General features: G+C 36.1%; 1 protein-coding gene across 1 annotated transcript; it reads left to right on the forward strand.

The window, feature by feature from the left end:
* Positions 1–247: 247 nt before the first annotated feature.
* On the forward strand, positions 248–20,209 carry CERKL (ceramide kinase-like; the record flags this gene model as incomplete). Its single annotated transcript, XM_009698993.1, has 10 exons — positions 248–311; positions 5,931–6,073; positions 11,990–12,064; positions 13,539–13,716; positions 13,997–14,065; positions 14,397–14,425; positions 14,510–14,618; positions 17,694–17,790; positions 19,033–19,208; positions 20,022–20,209. Coding segments are annotated over 10 exons (1,022 nt in total), but the record flags the coding sequence as incomplete, so codon positions are not given.
* Positions 20,210–20,674: the final 465 nt, after the last annotated feature.

The raw sequence follows: 20,674 nt of genomic DNA on the forward strand, positions 1-20,674 counted from the left end.
ACTAAATAGCCATGTGTCTGGTGGCAGCTGAGTTTTAATGTGTCATGTCTGTTAGTTAGCATAACTGTAAAACATACATTCTCATACTTTTAAGGCATTTAATGATTTTAAAAAATAATCTGAACTGAATTACTGTATGTTCCTTACATTAGAAGGGCAAAAAATAATTAAAAAAACCCACACAAAACCAAAAAAACCTTTTAAATTATCTAATATTCTGATAATGAAATAATGTTATTTTCCACAGTAACCGAGTACGAAGGACATGCTCTCTCAGTACTTAAAGAATGTGAACTCCAGGCATTTGATGGGTAAGTTGGTTAGTGACAATGAAGGTTAGTAAACCTCATCACATTAGGTTTTATTCGTATTCCATTCAAAACTATGCTAGTAGGTATTTCATGAGTTACTCTATTTCATATATACATTAAGTCTGAGAAAATCAATTCTCATTAGATGCTTTGTTTTTTATTACTTACTGACAATAGGTATGTATTTTAGATTCATCAATAATGGTAAACAAACATAAAGCTTTCTTAAATATGCTTCATGAAAGCTTTCATCTCTGTATTTGCAAGAATGGCACAAGTGTCTTGCGTTTCTCTCTATCCATTCAAATCGTTCTTAAGGAGAACATTTTATCTAAAAGTAACTTGAATATTTTTTCCACTAAAAAACCCAAATCATTCAAACTTACCTGAAGTCAAGAGCGAAAATGCTTGTTCAGTCACTATTAAAGACCTTGCTATGTGGGTTAATCCTTCAGTCTTTGGTATTTTTACATTAATCATTCACTAATATATAAGAATAGTTTTGCATACTGTGGAAGTTTTACAGCATTCTTACAGCTCGTATTGGAATATGCAGTGAGCCATACAAGAAGGCTTAAATAGTGTTTTGTAGTCTAATCAATTTCTATTAGTACTAGAAACTCACAGGGTTAGGTCAGAAAATATATCTGAAAATGTAGATATGTATTCCAGATTGTGAGGATAATTTCTTTCGAATTCAGACGTGCCTTTTGGGGTGCTAGCTGGGGAACCAGTTGGTCCTGGGAAGCAGATATGAAGACAGAGAAGAAAAAGCCTGGGTTGTATCTTCTTGCACAAGCCCCTTCTACTCTGAGTCATATTTGAGTTGTTTCAGCTTTGATCATTGGGTAGAGTCACTGGAGTACTTCCCCTGTAAGACTTCTCTCCAGTAGCCAGAACTCAGGACAAATAGAAGCGGGAAGAAAGTAACCCTTAAGTCAATATGATGCTAGGATTTCTGAGGTGGAAAGATCCTTGTCCTTTCTAAGTTAGCTCTTTAAGTGGTGGTGTTGGTTTTTTCTCGTGTGGAAATTAAGTAGCTTTTATTATCAGAGGTTATGAGCAAAAATGAAATTTCTGAAGTGTTTGAAAACTGAGTTTTATAACTTCTTAAATAGCCTGGCCTCCATCTATGTACTCATTCAATAAAGCACAATACAGAAATACATTCTATTAAATAGCTAACTTGGGATGCTTTTTGACATAAGATCATAAGGAAGGTGAGTTGCAAGGGTAACTGTTTATGCCAATGTAGCTAGAGATATCTTAATTGTTATTTTCAGTTAAAATCTACAGAGTCTGATAGGATGAGGTCAGCATGCATATTATGCTAAAGGCCTGATACTTTGAAAAAGAAAGCTACAAAACATCACTAGTCTCTCTCTTCTCCATTATGTTTGGAGTTGTTCTTAAGAACAGGAAGACAATATTTGAAACTGAGATTTTCTTTTTCAAATTGTTTAAAGGTTTATGGTGTACTTTGGATTATGTTCCTGTGAAGTCCTTTGTGACTTCCTCATTGCTGTCTAGCCTAAGAATTTTTGCCATAGATATAACTATCTTATAGGCCCCCAAAACCACCTCAGTGTTTCTCAAATAAAATTTTAATGACAATTTTGGTTTATTGAAAATTAAACCAGAAAATGTGTGGGATCTGGTTTGAATTGAAAATTAACTCCACAACAATGAAATTGTCCTACTAATGAAAAAACATGCTTTTAGCAATTCTAGTGGCCACCTGACACGATGTCTTTTCACTATTTCCATTAATTCTTGAGAAGTTTTGTTTATTGAGCGGCATTGCTTGTGACTTGGCAGGCTTCAGTTCTTTCCTGTTTTGCCCTGGCTTTCTGTCCAGTTTTGTTCAAGTCGGGACACCATATCTGTCAGTTCCCCATTTAGAAAACAGAATAGCACTTCTGTACCTCCTTTTAGATGTGCAGGCACTGTATGTGGTGGTAAGAGGTAAGGTAGTTTTTGTGCTATTTCTACATGGCAGACTTCATGTAGACCTGACCTGCCTTGCCCAAGCTCTGAAGTGGCTGAAGGTGAATTAGGTGTGGACTGAAGGCTGTGCCTGCATGCTTTAGCCTGCTGCTCTAACTCAGCTCATGCTTTTCAAGTGTTGCCTCTTTCAGATTGGCTGAAACCTAATTCAAGTAAAAATGTATAAAGGGCAACACACAAGAGTTTTTTATTCATTACAGTAGGTAATGTAATGGTTGCTCGCAGCTTAGATAGGTGGACTCTTTGATGGGTAAAAAAACTGGCTGGATGGCCAGGCCCGGAGAGTTGTGGTCAATGGAGCTAAATCCAGTTGGTGGCTGGTCACTAGTGGTGTTCCCCAGGGCTCAGTTTTGGGGCTGGTGCTGTTCAACATCTTTATAGGTGATCTGGATGTGGGGATTGAGGGCACCCTCAGTAAATTTGCAGATGACACCAAGTTAGGCGGGAGTGTTGATCTGCTGGAGGGTAGGAAGGCTCTGCAGAGTGACCTGGATAGGCTGGATAGACGGGCCAAGACCAAGGGCATGAGGCTCAACAAGAACAAGTCCCAGGTCCTACGCTTCGGCCACAATAACCCCATGCAACGCTACAGGCTGGAGGAAGAGTGGTTAAAAAGTGGTCAAGCAGAAAAAGACCTGGGGGTGCTGGTTGACAGCCGGCTGAACATGAGCCAGCAGTGTGCCCAGGCGGCCAAGAAGGCTAATGGCATCTTGGCTTGTGTCAGTAATAGTGTGGCCAGCAGGACTAGGGAAGGGGTCGTGCCCCTGTTCTCGGCACTGGTGAGGCTGCACCTTGAGTACTGTGTCCAGTTCTGGGCCCCACACTTCAAGAAAGACATTGAGGTGCTGGAGAAGAGCAACAAAGCTGGTGAAGGGTCTCGAGGCTGAGTCCCATGAAGAGTGGCTGAGGGAGCTGTGGTTGTTTAGCCTGGTGAAGAGGAGGCTGAGGGGAGACCTTATCACTCTCTACAACTACCTGAAAGGAGGTTGTAGTGAAGCTGGAGTCAGCCTCTTGTCCCAGGCAACTGGCGATAGGACAAAAGGGCGTAGTCTGAAACTGCGCCAGGGGAAGTTCAGGCTAGAAATGAGGAGACATTTCTTCACAGAAAGGGTCAGTAGGCATTGGAATGGGCTGTCCAGGGAGGTGGTGGAGTCACCGTCCCTGGAGGTGTTTAAGAAAAGACTGGACGTGGCACTTAGTGCCATGGTCTAGTCGACATGATGGTGTTAGGGCAAAGGTTGGACTCGATGATCCCAGAGGTCTCTTCCAACCAAATCGATTCTGTGATTCTGTAAACAGTATAGCAACATACAATTTCTGATCTTGAATTTCTCCCTAAGAGAGTAATGGTTCCTTACATGTTAAACAGCATATGAAGTAAATTGAAGTTTATGATTTGCAGTAGTAAATTGGAAGTTTGTATCTCAGTGCTTTCTGTAAGCAATACTGCCATGTTTTAATTCTTTGTCAAAGCTGTTTGTATATAATTTCTTTTCTCTGATTTCTCCAGTTCCCACTCTGTTTTGCAAGATCACAGGCATATGTTGTGTATCTCGTATACTCCACCTTTTTTGCTATCCACTTTTTTTTCCCTTACCGACACTGCAAATTTAGGTACTTTGCCTACTTGGCAGTGTGCTTTTTTCCCCCACCTTGCGGCCAAGCCTTGGTGATAAATAGAGTGCTTTTGTGATGCTGCTATCTCAGCTGCATTTTCTTATTTGTACAGTGTCAGAAACACACAATATACATGCATGTATTTCTTCCCTAATCAGGAGCCCAAGGTATTACAGATATCATTTAGTAGCCAGACTTTAGTGAATAGTTGGTTAAGAAACTTGTGTCTGGTGGTTAGACTGATATTTCTTCCTCTAAGAAGCCTTCTTCAAGGTCTTAGTCGAATCTGTTTGTTCAAGACTTTCTACTCCTTACGCGTAGCAGGTTCTCGCTGATTACCTTTGGAATCCCTGGTCCATGACGTATCTCATATTTCCAGCCAAAAAGGCAACTCTTGATGATTAATGCTAAATTAATAAAAATTAAAGTTAGCAGCATTTTTATGTTCCTTGGACTCTTCATCTATTTCCAATAATAACAAACACAGCCCCCCAAAATCAGAAGAAAATATATCTGTTTTCAAAAGTTTTAATAGCCAGAAGACAATCCACATAAGTCCTTCCAGGTGTACAATTTATGAGACTACAAAGATTAACTGGTTTTGCTGCTGTGGCAGAAACTTTTAAGTGCAGGAATAAACCAATCAAAACCAAAAATTATACAACAGACAGGAATTATTCCTGATTCCGAGCAGGATGAAAATGTGCTCCAAACTTTTACTTTATATACTATTTTATTTATTTGTTTGTTTATTTATTAATGTGGGCAGTGTTTAGCTTGATAGAGGAAACATTCCTAAAAATTTAGAAATTAAAAAATAGCTAGGAAATAATAGTAGGAACTGAAGAAAAATGTTAAAGAAGCTGAGATAATTTAATTTAAACATTTTATAAATTAATGAGTATTTTCTTATAAAAAGCTTACCAGTTTTATCTGATTGAATTATTGGACATCGTTTCACAACTGCATTCATATAGATACTTAAAATTTTTTTTTTTTTTTCATATAAATGCCTCCTAAACTAAATCTCATATTTGTATTGTAAATGCTTGGAGTGCACTATTACTATTTTTATCATTAAAATGTGTTTACCTTAAAAACATTTAACTTTCAAACATTACTGATTTGGAGAATCACTTTAATAGTTACTTAAATAAACAATAGCAGAAAAACCCCAACCCAACGTTTGCTGTAACAGAGCTTTTATAAATGCCTCCTAAACTAAATCTCATATTTGTATTGTAAATGCTTGGAGTGTACTATTACTATTTTTATCATTAAAATGTGTTTACCTTAAAAACATTTAACTTTCAAACATTACTGATTTGGAGAATCACTTTAATAGTTACTTAAATAAACAATAGCAGAAAAACCCCAACCCAACGTTTGCTGTAACAGAGCTTTTACAGACAAATGCATTCCTCTCTATAGCCACAGCAGGTGGGAGTTTAATTACATGCTCCAGAAGCAGTGATTAAGTACCTTCATGCAAAGGATTGCTGGCACTAGGGTTTTATACCTTGCTAAATCCCTCAGCTGCCTGCCTAGTATGTGGAATTAGCTGTTTTCAAGTATTTTTAATTTTATTCTAGTATTTGTTGAGTTGTTGTTATAAGGGCAATTAAAAAGCATTGAAATGCTTGTGTGGGTCAGCATTGAAAGGTTTAAAGAACTTTTCCACTGAGGTATTTGAGCATGTGCTTAACTCATCCATCTGATTAGTTCACGTGAATAACATGTGTAAGATAAGAAATACTTTGTAAGTTGTTAAATGTATTTACTCCTGTGATACAAGAAAGCAGAAATAAGGATGCTTATATCTTGTTAGTTAACATTCACTGATCTGACAGTGAAGCCCTCACTTGTTGTTAAAGAATGTTTTTTAGCTATTTGAAATATCATTATGTATATGGTGTGTGATAGCTGCCTTCCACTTGTTTGCTCAGCTATGGAAGAGTTTATTTTGAACTGTTTAGCATTTTTGTTTTGTAACAGGGTAGTTTGTGTTGGTGGAGATGGATCCGTCAGCGAAGTTGCTCATGGTCTACTACTTAAAGCCCAGATAGATGCTGGAAAAGACACCGACTATGTATCAATGCCTGTCAGAGCACCGGTTCCTCTTGGAGTAATACCAGCAGGTGAGACTAAAAGGTATTGTTACATTTTATAAGTCATCTGTTTTAAGTCCCTCTGGCATGTTTTACAGTTTTGGCTACTAAAGGCTGTTCTTGGTGTTAAAGCTTCAGTTACTTAAGGGAGCTATTGAATAAATGTCCTAAATTAGTGATTTAGATTGATTACAAATGACTAGGTTTTAAATAATTATGATAATTTATAGTAATGGCACAGATGAGCTCTTTGCCTAAAGGAAGAAGGTCAGGAAGAAGAAAATTAAAATAATTTTCAGCTGGTCCACGCAAAGATCAAGCTTTGTCCTTATTTGCTACCAGAAATGATACCAAATGAAAACTTTGTTTTCTAGAATTTCCTTAATATAAGCCATACTGTTTCGCTTCTCTGTCCAGTTTTCTCAGCAGGATTCTCAGTTGGATTTGTGCTTAGGGTCTATTTTTAAATGGTGTCCCAAGAATACGTTCTGTGGATTATATGAAAAAAAAATACTGTGCACATAAAATTGCTTTCTCTCTCCTTTACTTCTACAGAAGTAGATATATGCATCTCTCTTGGAAAAATCCTCTTGCTCCTTTATTAACTTGTACTTGCATCTTGTGGTGCCGGTGGGTTTGTTGGTTGGTTTGTTTTGGAGGATGGCCTGTGTTTCCCTTCTCCTCACAATTTTTGTATTTGCCCTTCTTGGAGTATAACTTGGGCCAGGCAGGGAGGCTTAGCTAGAATTAGTACAGGCAGGATTGATTCTGGACTGGTATATGAATCACTTCTCTTTAAAAGAGGAGGGGTATTTTTACATGGACACTACCCTCTGGTGTGGATGTTGATGTGACTACTTGATGTAAGTGCTCTGACTTGATTTGCACTTCTAAAAGCAACATTAAGACAGGGACTAGTTGCTTGTAAAAATGAACGACTACACTAGCTTTTTTCAAGTTAAAAAAACCCTGGAAATGTATTGCTATAAGATGTAGTAATCTCAAAGACCTGAAGCAAATGAATTTTAGTACAGCAGTTGGACCATCACTTATCAGTTCAGTTGCTGTGCGTATCTTGATGGTGTTGAGACGAAATTTCTCCAGCACTTGACTCCATGCTGTTTAGGCATGCTTAGGTCACAGCACCTCATCATTAGTCCTTACTCTCTTCAGTTTAAGACAAATACATCATGATCAAAAAGGATTTGTAAGCCCAAAATAATGCTATACCGCTTTTTACACAGAATGCCATAAACTTTGTTAAAAGAGGGTCAGAACGATTTATAGAATGATAGTGTGAGAAATGCCTTAATAAGTTCTTAAAAATAATCTATATCTTATTTTATTTCCATATTATTGATGTTCCAAAAAGTAGTCAGGAAACAGATAAGTATGGTACTTGTGTACATGAAGAAGATGGAACTCAATGGTCAATTAATTCCGCCCCCCCCATCCATTGTACCAAATTATTAGGCTTCTCCAGCTGAGTGAAAATAGAAACTGTATTACAGGGTAGCATTATTTGAGTTGCTTAAAATCTGGTTTTAGCCTCTATTGTAAGTAGTTAAGACAGCATTTTGAAGTTTCAGCCAACATGATGGGAAGGAACTGCTCTTGAAACAGTTTACCTCCTGAAGAGAAAAGTCCAGAGGGGAGTGTTTTTTTACTAAAATACTCTACTGAGCTGCCTTATTCTGGTCCAAATCAAATGGAAGAGATGTGGGGAAGCCTGCAGTTGTACTGCTGGCCATTAGCAAGTGTGTTTGTTGCTATGGGAACTACTGCTAAGAAACTGTATGGAAGGGGAATGGGAGAAAGGGGAGGGGGAACTGGAAGGACATAAAAAAAGCTATCCAGTTGTTACAGAACAAGAGACAATCTGTATCTGATGGCTGTGAACCCTTTGGTCCTAAATAAGTCGTTTAAATAAATTCATGGTTTCCAGTTAATTCAGAAAATAAAATATTACTGAGGGACTTTTAATTTCTGTGATATTTCAGGCAAAGAACCAAAATGTTGGTGCAGTTTTCATCAGAATTTTAGCTATGCTTGACTAGGAAGTCATTACATCACATTTATCTGTTTGGATGGGGGAGACATTAACAGCCTTATGAATATTCATGTTGTCTGGTTAATTAAGTTAATTGTACTGCAGAAGTGCTTGCACTTCCAAGGACAATTTTTTTCTCTACATTTTCTGTTTGGTACCTTCATCAGTCATGCTTTACATGACCTGCAAATACTTTGTCCTTACTGTGATGCTTTTGCACATTTCATAGGAGGGAGGTTGTAGGAAGTTGTTTGTAGTGTCAGGAAAATGGGTTAATATTTTGAACAGAATTATATTTTTGGAATAATAAAATCTTTGTTTCTGTTTAAAAAAAAGATGCTGGTGATGGAGATGCTGGAGTTGTATGGATGAAACCTTTTTACAGTAAATTGAGTAGTTGAAGTGAGATCTAAAAATGTGACTGTTGGTAATCTGCGAGGGGTGCAAGCCCATGCATGAGCATCAAAGAAGGTTATTAGTCTCTGAAGTAATATGGTAGTGTTATTGGTAAATAATATTCCGAGCTTACACAGGGGGTGAAAAGAGGACTTGGGAAGATGAATAATGGTGTTAAAACCATTATTATTGAATCACCGCTTAAATCAGCAAAGCTTGTATTGTAACTTCTTTTGTATGATAACTTTCATTGTTTTCACTGTTTATAAGCTTTTTTTTTTTTTTGTGGCATCCTACTTGTATAGGACCTAGGTAGTGAGACACATTATTCAGTCATTATTGGGATCAAAATGCTGTTAGGCAGGTCTTAAGAGGTTTTTTTGGAGGTGGTGATGATACTTGCTACTGCAAAACTGTGCTTGTGCTAGATCTTCAACTTGTGGAAGGGTGGATGTGGTACTTCTGTTTTTGAACACAGACAGAATTTGTTTTATTTTCCCAGGAGTCATGAAAGGGTGGAGTTTTGCCTTGTTTACTTCTGCAAATGTTAAGGAGTTCCACAGATTTGAGAGAAGGATGAAATTACTTGTGCCTATTCTGTTTAGTAGGAATGAGATTTAACTCTCATTAAAGTCAGTATGAAGATTGGTATTGACTTCAGCCGTGGTCATTTGTTACCTTGCTGCCATCTGTATTGATAAATTACTCTTACTTAAATGAGGAATCCCAGTTTTAAGACATACCAAGCCTGATCTTCATAAGTATATTCCACCTTGCTTTTTGTTAGCTTGGTCTTCAGTAACAAGGAAAAATATTTTTTTTACAGAATAACAACTTCCCTGCTGTCAGTTTACAGGAAGTAAACTCGATTTGCATGACTTGTAATGATCTGCTGCTTGTGTATGTGATTGCCTTTGTTTTGGAGAGGTACCCATAAAAGTTGATAAGAGTTGCAAAAATTTGATCAAAGGAAATATTTGAGTATTTTTGAGTTACTTCTTTAGCTAGCTTCACTGGCTAAGCAGAACTAGTTGGATCTAGAGGTTAAATCTCATAAGTCATTCAAACGTGAGATGGTGTTGGACATACGCTTGTATTATTCTGTGAAGAATTGCTTTTTAGGTCAAATGTAATTTTTTTGTCCCTGAATTTTCCTTATGGAACTGTATTTTATGTTCACTGAATTGAAAAACTCACTATTTTGCATAGTAAATGGTATCTAGAGCTACAATTTTGCCCTTTTATGGGTATTGTACAGAAAGGAAAGTTCAAATTACTTTTATTTGAGTTCTTGGATGTAAATTATTGGATACAAATTATTGAAATTGTAATATTCTCTTAGTAAGCTGGACTTCCTGTTAGTGTGTCTAGAGAGAGTTTCTGTTGGGAGAAAAAAAGTGAAGACTTGCATTTAGCTTTTGAAGTTGTCGGTTTATTCTTCTTTCAAAATACTTCATAATCCCAATTTGCTGGATTTATTTAAACATTACATTTTTTAGGAAAAGGAGAAAGAAATTAATAGTATAGTCACCTATAAAATTCTGAGAAATATGGGAATGAAATTACATTTCTTTTTGAATTATTCAAAGAACAAATCTGTACATAACCTGATTTCTTCCAGGTACCACTGGAGATGTAAACTTCACAGAATGTTTTATATCTGTTTTCGTAATAGATGTACTTCACTTATTTCCTTCACAAAATAGGAACCCTGAGAGCCTTACCCAGAGCTCCTCTCTCTGATGTTATGAAGGCTTTCCATGAGGTTCTGAATTACTTTCGGAGACTAAAGTGCTCTGAGAATGTAACAGGTGCTCTGTGACATACTGAGATACAATTCCTAGTTATTTTACAAATTCTTATTCAGAGAAATTATTGAAAAAAAATCAAAGCATATACTCCTAAATAAGAATGACAAGATGCCTTTAAGAGCTTTGTAATTATGTACGTCAGTCTTTTCAAATGTAGTATTTTTTCTACCACTAACGTGACATCAAAGATTGTAGAGCTTTGGGATGAACATAATTTTTCAGCCTAGTACATGATGATTTTAAAATGCTTGTTTAAATATTGAGTGCTTCTTGTTCAAAATGTCATAATCATTCCCGTTCCTCTCTTCTCTCCCCCACTTTTGAAAGACAAGTTTAAACGCTTCTGTAAAACTTAAGGCAAAATTAGCATACAGAATTGTCTATTGCTGCTGAAACATATTAAATAATTCAAGCAACAGGAAAATTATTTGAAAATCTAGGTTCTAAATTGTTCTTTTGTAAATTTTGTTATTTTAATTAGTCTGTTCTTGAATTATTCATCCCTTAATCAGTGATATGAAGCTCAATATTCTGCCTGCTTGGTGGCAGGCCCTGGTTCTTTATTTTTGCAGAAGTGAATCCTATGGCTCTGCTGCTTGCCTAAGAAATACCAGAGATGTCATCAATGAGAAAAATCGGCTTGAAATTCTGTTAAAACTCTACCCTATTAGGAAAGACACAACCATTCCTTGTTCAGGATTTTAAAAATAAATTGATATTTAAAAGTCAGAAGATACACAGTATTTTATGTCCTATATGTTAAAGCAGAAGGGCAAAATTTACATGTATATCCATGGTTCTAACACAGGTAAAGTGACGACACCAATCACCACCAAACATGGGCCTTCAGAACCATACTTCTTACTTTTACAAACTGATAACTATTTTTCCACTCTCTTGTCCAACTCCATGCTGATACTGCTAGTTTTTGACTTTTTTTTTCTATTTACCAGCTGATTTACTACTTATTCCCTTGTTTAAAAATATATGAATCTCTTCTATCCAGTGGCTAGTAGTACAACTCATCTGCCAATGTCCAGGCAATGACAAAGACAAGTTAGATGGGTCAATTGTAGTGCACTGAATGCAAGTCAACAACTTGTCAGACACATGTCAGATTCTATGTTCTCTCTGTTTTTCAGTCATGAATGTGTTATACGTAAAGCTGACATGCAGTAATTAATTTTATTTGCTATTGCTTCTAAGAATCTAAAATGTAGCCTGCAAGAGGCACAGCAGCTATCTTAGACTAGATCTAGCAGAATTTTGTCTGGGAAATGTAGAGTTTTACACTCGCTGAGTATTATATTATTTTTCCAACTTAAAAATATTCCCCAAATATATCTTATTAGATAATCTGCCTTCTAGTACAGTTCCTCAGTACAGCACTTAGGTATAGGGCAATTTTTGCAAAGCTTTTTTTTTCCTCACCCCTCTTGTTTTTTATGGCACTCATGAATGAATTTGCAGAGAAGATTTTATAGACCTCTGGAAGTTTTAATTATTTTAATTTGTACTGTTCAGCATTTCTGCTGTTACCAAGACTAAGTGATTTGTGGGGAGGCTTTCTTTTTTTGAAAATGCAGTAAATGTCTCAATTTCTTCATCCAAAAAATGTTGGTGGTTTTTTTTTTTCTTGTTATTCTGTATGTCTCTTATTTTTATAACAGCTTGTGTTCACTTTTACAGGTACTACTAATATTTTGGCTCATACTCTCTATGGTATTAAGCATGCAGTGACTGCAACATTGCACATTATAATGGGTAAATATTTTTACATATGTTATCAAATTTTAAATAATAAAGCAGCATTTAGATGTTTGCCATAACCAGTTGTTTAATAAAGGCATAACATTATGCTGTATTACTGTAAACTATATTGTAAGACTTTTAGACCCAAATGATTCTATCCTGATTTATAGCGTACTGGGAAGGTTTGATTCATTGAGTGTAGTTCAGTAGCAAGGGTTGTGGACTTCATCTTCTGGTAAAAAAAAAAAAAAATCTGCCATGGAATAATGTCTGATTTTGGCATTCATGCCCTATCACTGATATTCTTTTAATGCAAAAAGTAACCTTTTCCAGACTTGATTGTGTGAATAGTGTTACTCTGTGTGTGCTATTATGCAATGATTGGTTGCATAATCACTTGATTATTTTCATTTAATGTACCTGCTGAAGACAATAAGGAAAATATATAGTACTTTCAGCTTGAGGAAGTGGTTAGGATTGGACTTTTCAGGAAAGTATTGTCATATTTCTGAGAAAGTATCATGCATGTTTTTAGCTCCATGTGTATTTCTTTTCAATACTAACAGTTTCTATAAGAAAGCTTTATTAGTAGGAAAAAACCTGTATCACTTGCCATTCATTCTGCACAATAAATAGGTTTTTGAATATGAAAATGTAATTATGCTAAAAGGAAAAACTAGGTTGCTAGTCCAAACCTTATTTTCAGGTCTTAGGAAATAGCAAATATTTAGTCGAGCAATGTTAATATTCCTCTCAAAACAATTTTTCTTTAGTACACTTTTTCCCCGCCTCCCCAAATGAAAAAAGAGAATAATGGGGAATGTCCATTTTGAGTATCTATTTGTAGACCTTGCAGTCAGCAGTGAATAGAGCCTTTGCTCTCTTTCTTATGTAGTAATACACAAGCCGTTACAGGCAAAATCTAAAACTATCTTTTTTTTTAAATCAGAGATACTCAATCTAATGGAAACCACCCAGGTTCTATTACGGAAAAAATTTATATACCCTATCTTGAACAGAATTAGATGTCTAAATTCTGTAACTGTAAACATAAATACATTTACAACCTATAGTTAAGAGTACACATATCTCCTCCAGTACAATGTTCAGTCATTACAAATATTTGGTGAAATGTTTGCAAATACTTATGTAGCAATATTACATTTTCTTTGTTACTAATTGTTGAAAATTTGAATAGAATTAAGAGTCAGACCCTTTACATCCTGATGAAGTAGCTGAATTTTCACCAGAATTTCTTTAACATGTTGAAGCATCTGAACAATGTTCTCTGAAATGACTACTTTTATAGTGTCTTAATTATGTCTAGATTGATTCTGATTTTCATTAGTAAAACTTGACTTCCTAAAGAGATGAGTCTGGAGTTTTTTCCTGCAGCTAGATTAGGTGGAAGAGAAATGGTAAGTTGTATTCCATTTGAAATACGGATGTTATTTGTAATTTTTGATCTTTATCTTTGAAATTTTAGGACATATTCAACCAGTAGATGTCTGTACTTTCAGTACTCCGAGCAAGCTGTTGCGGTTTGGGTTCTCAGCTATGTTTGGTTTTGGTGCAAGGACTCTAGCTTTGGCTGAAAAACACCGTTGGATGCCCTCCAATCAGCGGAAGGATTTTGCTTTTATCAAAACACTGGCAGATCTCAAGTATGCCAGAAGCTGTTATATTTTTCTAGTATTCCTTATTTTCTTGAGGAAAATGCAGTAATTAATGTGGTAAAAGTATAGACAACAGTAGTTTAGCTATCTTGACTTCTTAATTGCAGACAGATTTAACTCAGATGTGATGTATATCCCTCTTACAAGTTAAAGAGGAGATAAATTCTGTATATTCAGCATCTCCTTAAAATCATCTTAACTTGGATAAAAGTCTGTCTAGTAGTCAGAATATTGGTTTACATGAAAGTAAATATCAATACTTTTCTAGGCCAGAGGAATGTGAATTATCATTTCTACCTCTACGAATTCCACAGGAAGACTCTCGTGAGAATGACGGGTAAGTGAAACTGAGTCAAACAATTCCAAAGCTACAAAAATATGTGTCTTTGAGGATAAATTTGTACAAATTTTTAATTTTGTTCAAATTTGATCATCAGGTAAAACAATCTTGTAAAAATAAATGTTTGGGTTTTTTTTTTTAACTGCAGACTTCTGCCCTTTGTAAAATGTCCCCTAGGGACTATAGAGGATTTGTTACAGAGCAGTCTTCGACTCAGTATTATTGGTTTGTTCACTTCCATTAGTATCTTACTTTTTTTCAAAAGTAGATGTTTAAATGTGCTAAAATGACTTTAAATTATTTTACCTACATGTTTCCACCCTTTTAGAAAGAAGAAAGAGACAGTTAAAAAAAAGGGTGAGTTTTTGCTTTTATGATCATTTAAAAGTGAACTGTGGCTGGTTAAACAGGAGTAATACAGAATTACTCTGTTATATTTAGGCAGCAAGGATCAATGGCACAAAATTGAGGGTCACTTCCTGAATGTGAGCATTATGGCAATCCCTTGTCTGTGTTCAATGGCACCAAGAGGCTTGGCACCTAATACAAGGTCAGTAGGGGTTTAGAGAATTAGTCATGTCTATAAATTCTGACATCTTACCTTAAGACCTTGGCTTTTCTGAGAATGTGAGCCTGTGTTTAGGTAGTCTAGTCCCTCTGGAATGGGGGAGGGAGCATGGACTGCAGCAGACTCGATAATCCCAGGAATTGTAATCAGTTTTTGGATCAGGCAAATAAGGTCAAGCAGTCTAACTAGAGTAATGAGTGGATAATTGCTGTGATTAAATTAGTTGGCAAGTCTGACTTAAGTAGTAGTCATTGAGCAGTCATCTGTCATAGGATTTGGCTATATGTAGAAACGTCATTCTTGGATTTTATTTTATTTTTTTTTCTCATATAAAGGTGCCCCTCCTCTTCTGCTTTACAGCCAGCAAAAAAGATGTATGAATCTTTTTCCTGTTATGAACTGAAATTCATACTTGCCTTCTTTCTTTTTTGTCTTTTTTTCCCTTCCCTCCCACTTCCCCCCACTTGCCCCTCCTTGCCTCCCCCCTTTTTTCCCCTTTTTTATCCCCCCCCCAATTTGGGAAATGCAGCTTCTACACATAGGGTTTTAGGAAACAAATGAGTATGTAATCTGGTTGTTGACATTGACTCATTTTGCCTTTAGCTCATTGTCGAGAGTATGCTTTGTGGTGATCAAAACAGTTATCAGGTGATAAATATTTGTACTTGATGTATCCAGTTGATGATTAAGCAGAATAGCAAGTTCAAACTTCATAGTTGTACGTGAAATACAACATGCTCCCTCAAAAAAGAATGCAGAAACTCATATATGTAGAGATAGATATATATATGTGTGCATGTGTGTATGTTAAAAAAAAATCCTCAACACTCAGGGAAGTTTATGAAATGAGCCTGTTTTATTTCATTTGATTACCATTAGGTGAAAATATCTGTGCCGTAGAATTGATCAAGTATTTTCTTCAAAATTACTTGCTGATCCAGTAGAATTTGACTTCTTGGAAACAATGTAGAAACAAATACTTTGATGAAACTCTTATTGAGAAGTTTTCTTTGCTACAGGGGTCCCGCTAAGCCTCATATACCTCAAGATAGTGCCCTGATGCTGTCCCCTCTTAGGAACTTACTTTGTTCAGCATTTAGTATGTTATATGTGGTATATGTCAGTAGAAAAATTGTGACAAGAATTGAAGAAATTACACTTTTTTTAGCTTTGGTTTCTCTTTCCATCTATTCTGGCACCTGTTTCTCAGTGACGGGGAATTTTATGACAACTCCATGCAATTGCAGGTTTGAACAAGCCTGTTTCTCCCGCAGTGTTAGTTGCTCAGTGGATCCCCCTATCCTTTCATATAAGGACATATTTTTATTCTTTTTTTTTCCCCTCCCTCTCTTTTTAAAAATAATCTCAGGAGTACAGTCAACTAGTAGAATAAGAAGGTAGACTCTTCAGACAGGTGCTTGATTTCTCATAGTGAATAGCATCTTGATTGTAGTGCTTTTCAATAAGGGAAACATAAATTTTGCACTAATTCTTAGAGACTCAAGACCCATTATGGAAGTGTCAGCTAGGTTTCTTCACTCTCTCCTATTTTCTCCAAGAGGTTTTTGCCCTGTGAAGACATTTGAAGTGGAATGAAATCTTTGAATGCTGCCTGTAACTCTAGTTATACTAGTCTAAGTTTGCAGAAAGGTGTCAAGATACATTTAAATGTCTGCACTATGTAAACTGTGTGGGATGTTTGTTTCTCACAGCATAGGTGTTATGCTTCACTGCAAATTGGACTTTCAAGAGAATTAATGAGAATTCTTAGTCATCTGAAGATAAAAGGCCATAGTGCTGAATGCATTGCCCAGTAGCCTGCTGTGCCCTTTTATTGCAGCAAATATGATAAGGAGGCAACTTCTTCAGTTTCACCATCACTGTTTTCTAAATCAGAAAAGTAATGCTATGCCAGGTGACTTGTTTAATAGTTACATAAAAATTATCTTTCCAGATTGTGCTGTATTGTAGTCTGAGAACATTCCTGATGTGGTTGTTCAGTAGCCAGAGTACTATGAGTGGGGAGAGATCTGTGGTGGCAGGATGGAAGTTTGTGTTTTGTTTGTTTTTTTTAAACATTCTTAACATATATTCCAAGCATACATGCTCAATAAATAAATGTATATATATCCATATATATTTAGAAGATATGAAATACATCATCTCTGTATAGAATACAGTCTCAGCAGTGGTTGTTTATCAGAAACTCTTGGTGAACATTGATTTGTCTCTATAACTTAAACGGGACTTAGGCATGATTGCATTGAGATTCAGGTTGTTAGCTTCTGCGACAATGTACAGTTGCGTTAAGGCATTTGTGAATTGATACTAGCTCATTGTCTGACCCAAGTTCTCAAAGATGCTAAAATATCAATGGCGACTGGATACCTAGGACCATTGAGTATCTGCACTGTAGGGTCTTCTTGGTTAATCTCTAGTATATGACTCTTTTATCTTGTACAAAATTCTCTTAGTTTTTAACTTTTATGTGCTTTGTGAAATGTGTGAGTAGAACTGTACTGAGACCTGATGAGAGAGTTTGAATAGCGGCATAGTTGAAGATCAGGATCTTTGTTAAGGCAGCATGAGTGTTAATGGAGGAGGTGAAAGAACCCACCTGCACTGAGCTGTATGATGGGGATGTCCTTGCATGCATCATGGGAATGGTTTCTACATAAAGCTCTGCCTCACAGCATTTATGGTAATCATTATACTTTGCTGGAGAGAAAAGTGAGAAGACAAATTTGAGATGCCCAATGTTTAAAAAGCATCTGTTAAGTAGAAAAGCATTTTTTTTAAATTAGATGTATTATGTTCAATAAATTATGGATATTGATAAGGGAGTACAATTTTATTATTATAGTGTATGTTATAAATGTATTGATGCTAAATAACCTCAATTGCGTAGTTTATATTGATCTATGGGAGTGGGGTTTGGCAAAAAGATTTAATTTACTCGGTAGCTTTTATTTTTATTTAATCTAGACTATTGAAGAGTCTGTTAAACTTCCAAGTGAATGAATTTTCTTCTAGGAACTAAACTGGTCTGCTTTTCAGGTTGAATAATGGAAGCATGGCTCTTATTGTTGTACAAAATACTTCTCGAACAGAGTTTATAAAACATCTGAAAAGATATGCCAGCGTAAAAAATCAGGTACTGTTAATTTCTTTCTAGTAATTATAAAAAGAACAGTTAATTGTGAAGGTAGACATGCTGCAAGAGTTAATGTTAGCATCCTCATAAGGAGACTTAGCTTCCTGTCAGAATACATTAGCCCCCTTTTTATCTGTGGTTTGGTGTGTGGTTTTTTTTTTTTTTTAAATCACTAGACTAATACCGATTAGCCTATTTCAGCCCATCTGTTCTGGTTTAAATTGTATTTGTGTTGTACCATAGTTTTATGGGTGTAAAGCCCTTTCACCACAATAAAGGAAAAGCATGCTGTGTTAAATTTTGTGTAGTAGAGAGATCAAGAATGCAGACTGGGAGGGCATCATGCAACCTTTGTCAGAAATAGGCAAAGTCCGTAATTTCAGCAGATCACTGCATGCTGTTCTGGTAGCAGTGGATTATGACCGTGGATTTTTAGCAGGTATGCATTCCATCTAGTTATGAATGTTTGCAGAACTGCTTTTCAAAATTGTGGCCATTATTCTGTCTGAAAAGAAAAACGAAGCATCCAAACACAGTGCCTTATTGGTGTCCTGAAGACCCGATGCATAGCCTAAGCACACTGGTACTCGTTCAAATGTTTCAGGATCATCTGAAATCACTTTTAAAAGGTTTACGTTTGAATTTGTCAACAGTCAGAGAGTTTGGGGGAGAGGTGGGTGACAATTCCATGTGACAGTACTAACAGCTGCACTTAGGAAATGGTTTTAGCTTTCCAGTTATGCTTTTGGAGGAAGGCTTTGCTTTTCTTTCTGCCTTTGTAATTAGAAATTAGATAAGGAGATGTAGACCCTCCTTTAAACTTTAAAAGATGACCATTTACTAGAATTCTAACTAGCCTTGTTTAGGACAGGATTACTGGTAATGATGAACAGAGGACAGGAAAAAATCCACTTGGACTTTCACATATTCTGAAAGCGTGTGCCATTTTGTTGTGTGCAAACTATACCGCCTCACCTGTAGATTGAGCAAATCCAATATGGGAATGCAAATGGAACACTTCCATTTTTTCTGAGGCACTATTTAGGATAAAAATAGCATGTTAATCTATAAATGCTAGCTGGAATATATAATGCCTCTTGTGGTCAAAGCTTGAGTTAAGTGTTTCCGTTTACTTAAGACAAAAAAAAAAGCAAGCTTTTTAATTTCAAGTAATCCAGTTTGTTGCTAAGCTACCACCTATATCTTTCATCTTCATTTAATATATATCTGTGTTTGGTTTAGTTCAGTTTTCCCTTTGTTGAGACCTACACAGTTCAAGAAGTAAAAGTACAACCAAGGCTTAAAAGTGGTCCTGACGTGAAAGAAAATAGATATTTGAATGCTGCTTCTGCAGAAGAAAATTACCCTTGGAATATAGATGGAGACTTAATGAAAGAAGCATCAGAAGTTCATGTTCGGTATGGCTAAGTATTACGTTTATGGACTGTATACCTGTAACAGATTAGTACTGCAATCTTAAATGTATTTCATCTGTATGTAATACAGATGAGACCAAAATTGGGTTATAAGAAGAGTACTGTTGTGCACTGCATAGTCTGGCCCTTTTGCCCTTGTTTGGGCCTCTGCCCTGTTGCCTTGTGCCTATCTTTGGAAGGTTTGTTATGATCCACATGGCCTTTCCTTTCTGGTGCTTCATCAGCTTCCAGCTCCACTTCTGCTCTTCTTTCTGCCTGTTACTTTACCCTTGTTTCTTAGAGGAGAATAGACATATATAAAGGTCTGACTCCTGGGAGGAGCTCCTTTTGGAATAAAGATTCCTGCTTGGAAAGCAGTGTGTGTACAGTTAATAAAAACACGTAGTTGTTCAATTGTGGGAAACTTAGTGCTGCTTGAGAATAGTCTCCAGATCTAGGATCTAAGAAAGAGACTATGAATACGTAGGGAAATAGGAGGATTATCAGCAGAATTAAATAGGCAGTGGCTCATTCTTCTACAATGCGCGCAGGATTAGTTGAAGGCACGGAGCTCAGAGTAACAGTCTGGTATATAAAATAAAAGGCAAATCATGTTATAGGATATACAATATATACTTCTAAAGCTGAACTTATAGGAATTGTCAAAATGTAATTAACGCAATTTTATTCCATATAGCAGTTCACACATATTTGTTCTCCACTCCCCTGCCCCCCCCCCCCCAAAAAAAAAAAAAAAAGTGGCACATCCATTGCAAGAGTTAATGAAATTGATAGTTTGACTTCCTCACTTCACAGGGTGCATCCTCAACTTATTAATCTCTATGGAGTGAACACTGATGACCTGGAGAGTTACCAAGCAACATGCAACTGCATATAGAAGGGACACACTGCAAGTTCTGTATGAAAGAACCCTTTTCTCACCTCTGTGCCCAGCTTTCCAAGGTCCCAGTCATTCACTCGTTGAATTCAGTTGTTGTAGCAAAAGCTTAACTGGGATGTTTGTAATATTTCTGGTTTTAAATTTTTATCAAGTTATATATTTTTATCAGGTGGTATTTAACTGCAAAGAAACAGCTGAGCTTAACAAGAAAAAATGAAAACTGATTATATTGGTCTCTTATAAATTTGGGGTTTGAGAATTTTCCATTAGAATAGGAGAATTTTCTTTTCTTTAAAATTATTCTAGCTTTTGCAATAAATATAGTATGAGATACTTTTAAGTCTGCTGCTGTTATCAGTGTTGTCAGGTAACTCTCAGTTCAAATAAAGCTGGTGAGTGGAGGAGTGGTACCACCTCACGCTGAAGAATGGTGGCAAAATATAGATTTTTTTTTTTTTTTAAAAAAAACCAAGTACTTCCATTTCTAGTTATCATTTTTAATGTTGCCTTAATATATTTGCTTTCAAATTATTTCTAGTCAAACAGTAATACAAAAGAATACGCTTAT

The sequence above is a fragment of the Cariama cristata genome, unplaced genomic scaffold (genome assembly GCF_000690535.1).
Source record: "Cariama cristata isolate BGI_N322 unplaced genomic scaffold, ASM69053v1 scaffold6624, whole genome shotgun sequence".
Lineage (NCBI taxonomy): Eukaryota > Metazoa > Chordata > Aves > Cariamiformes > Cariamidae > Cariama > Cariama cristata.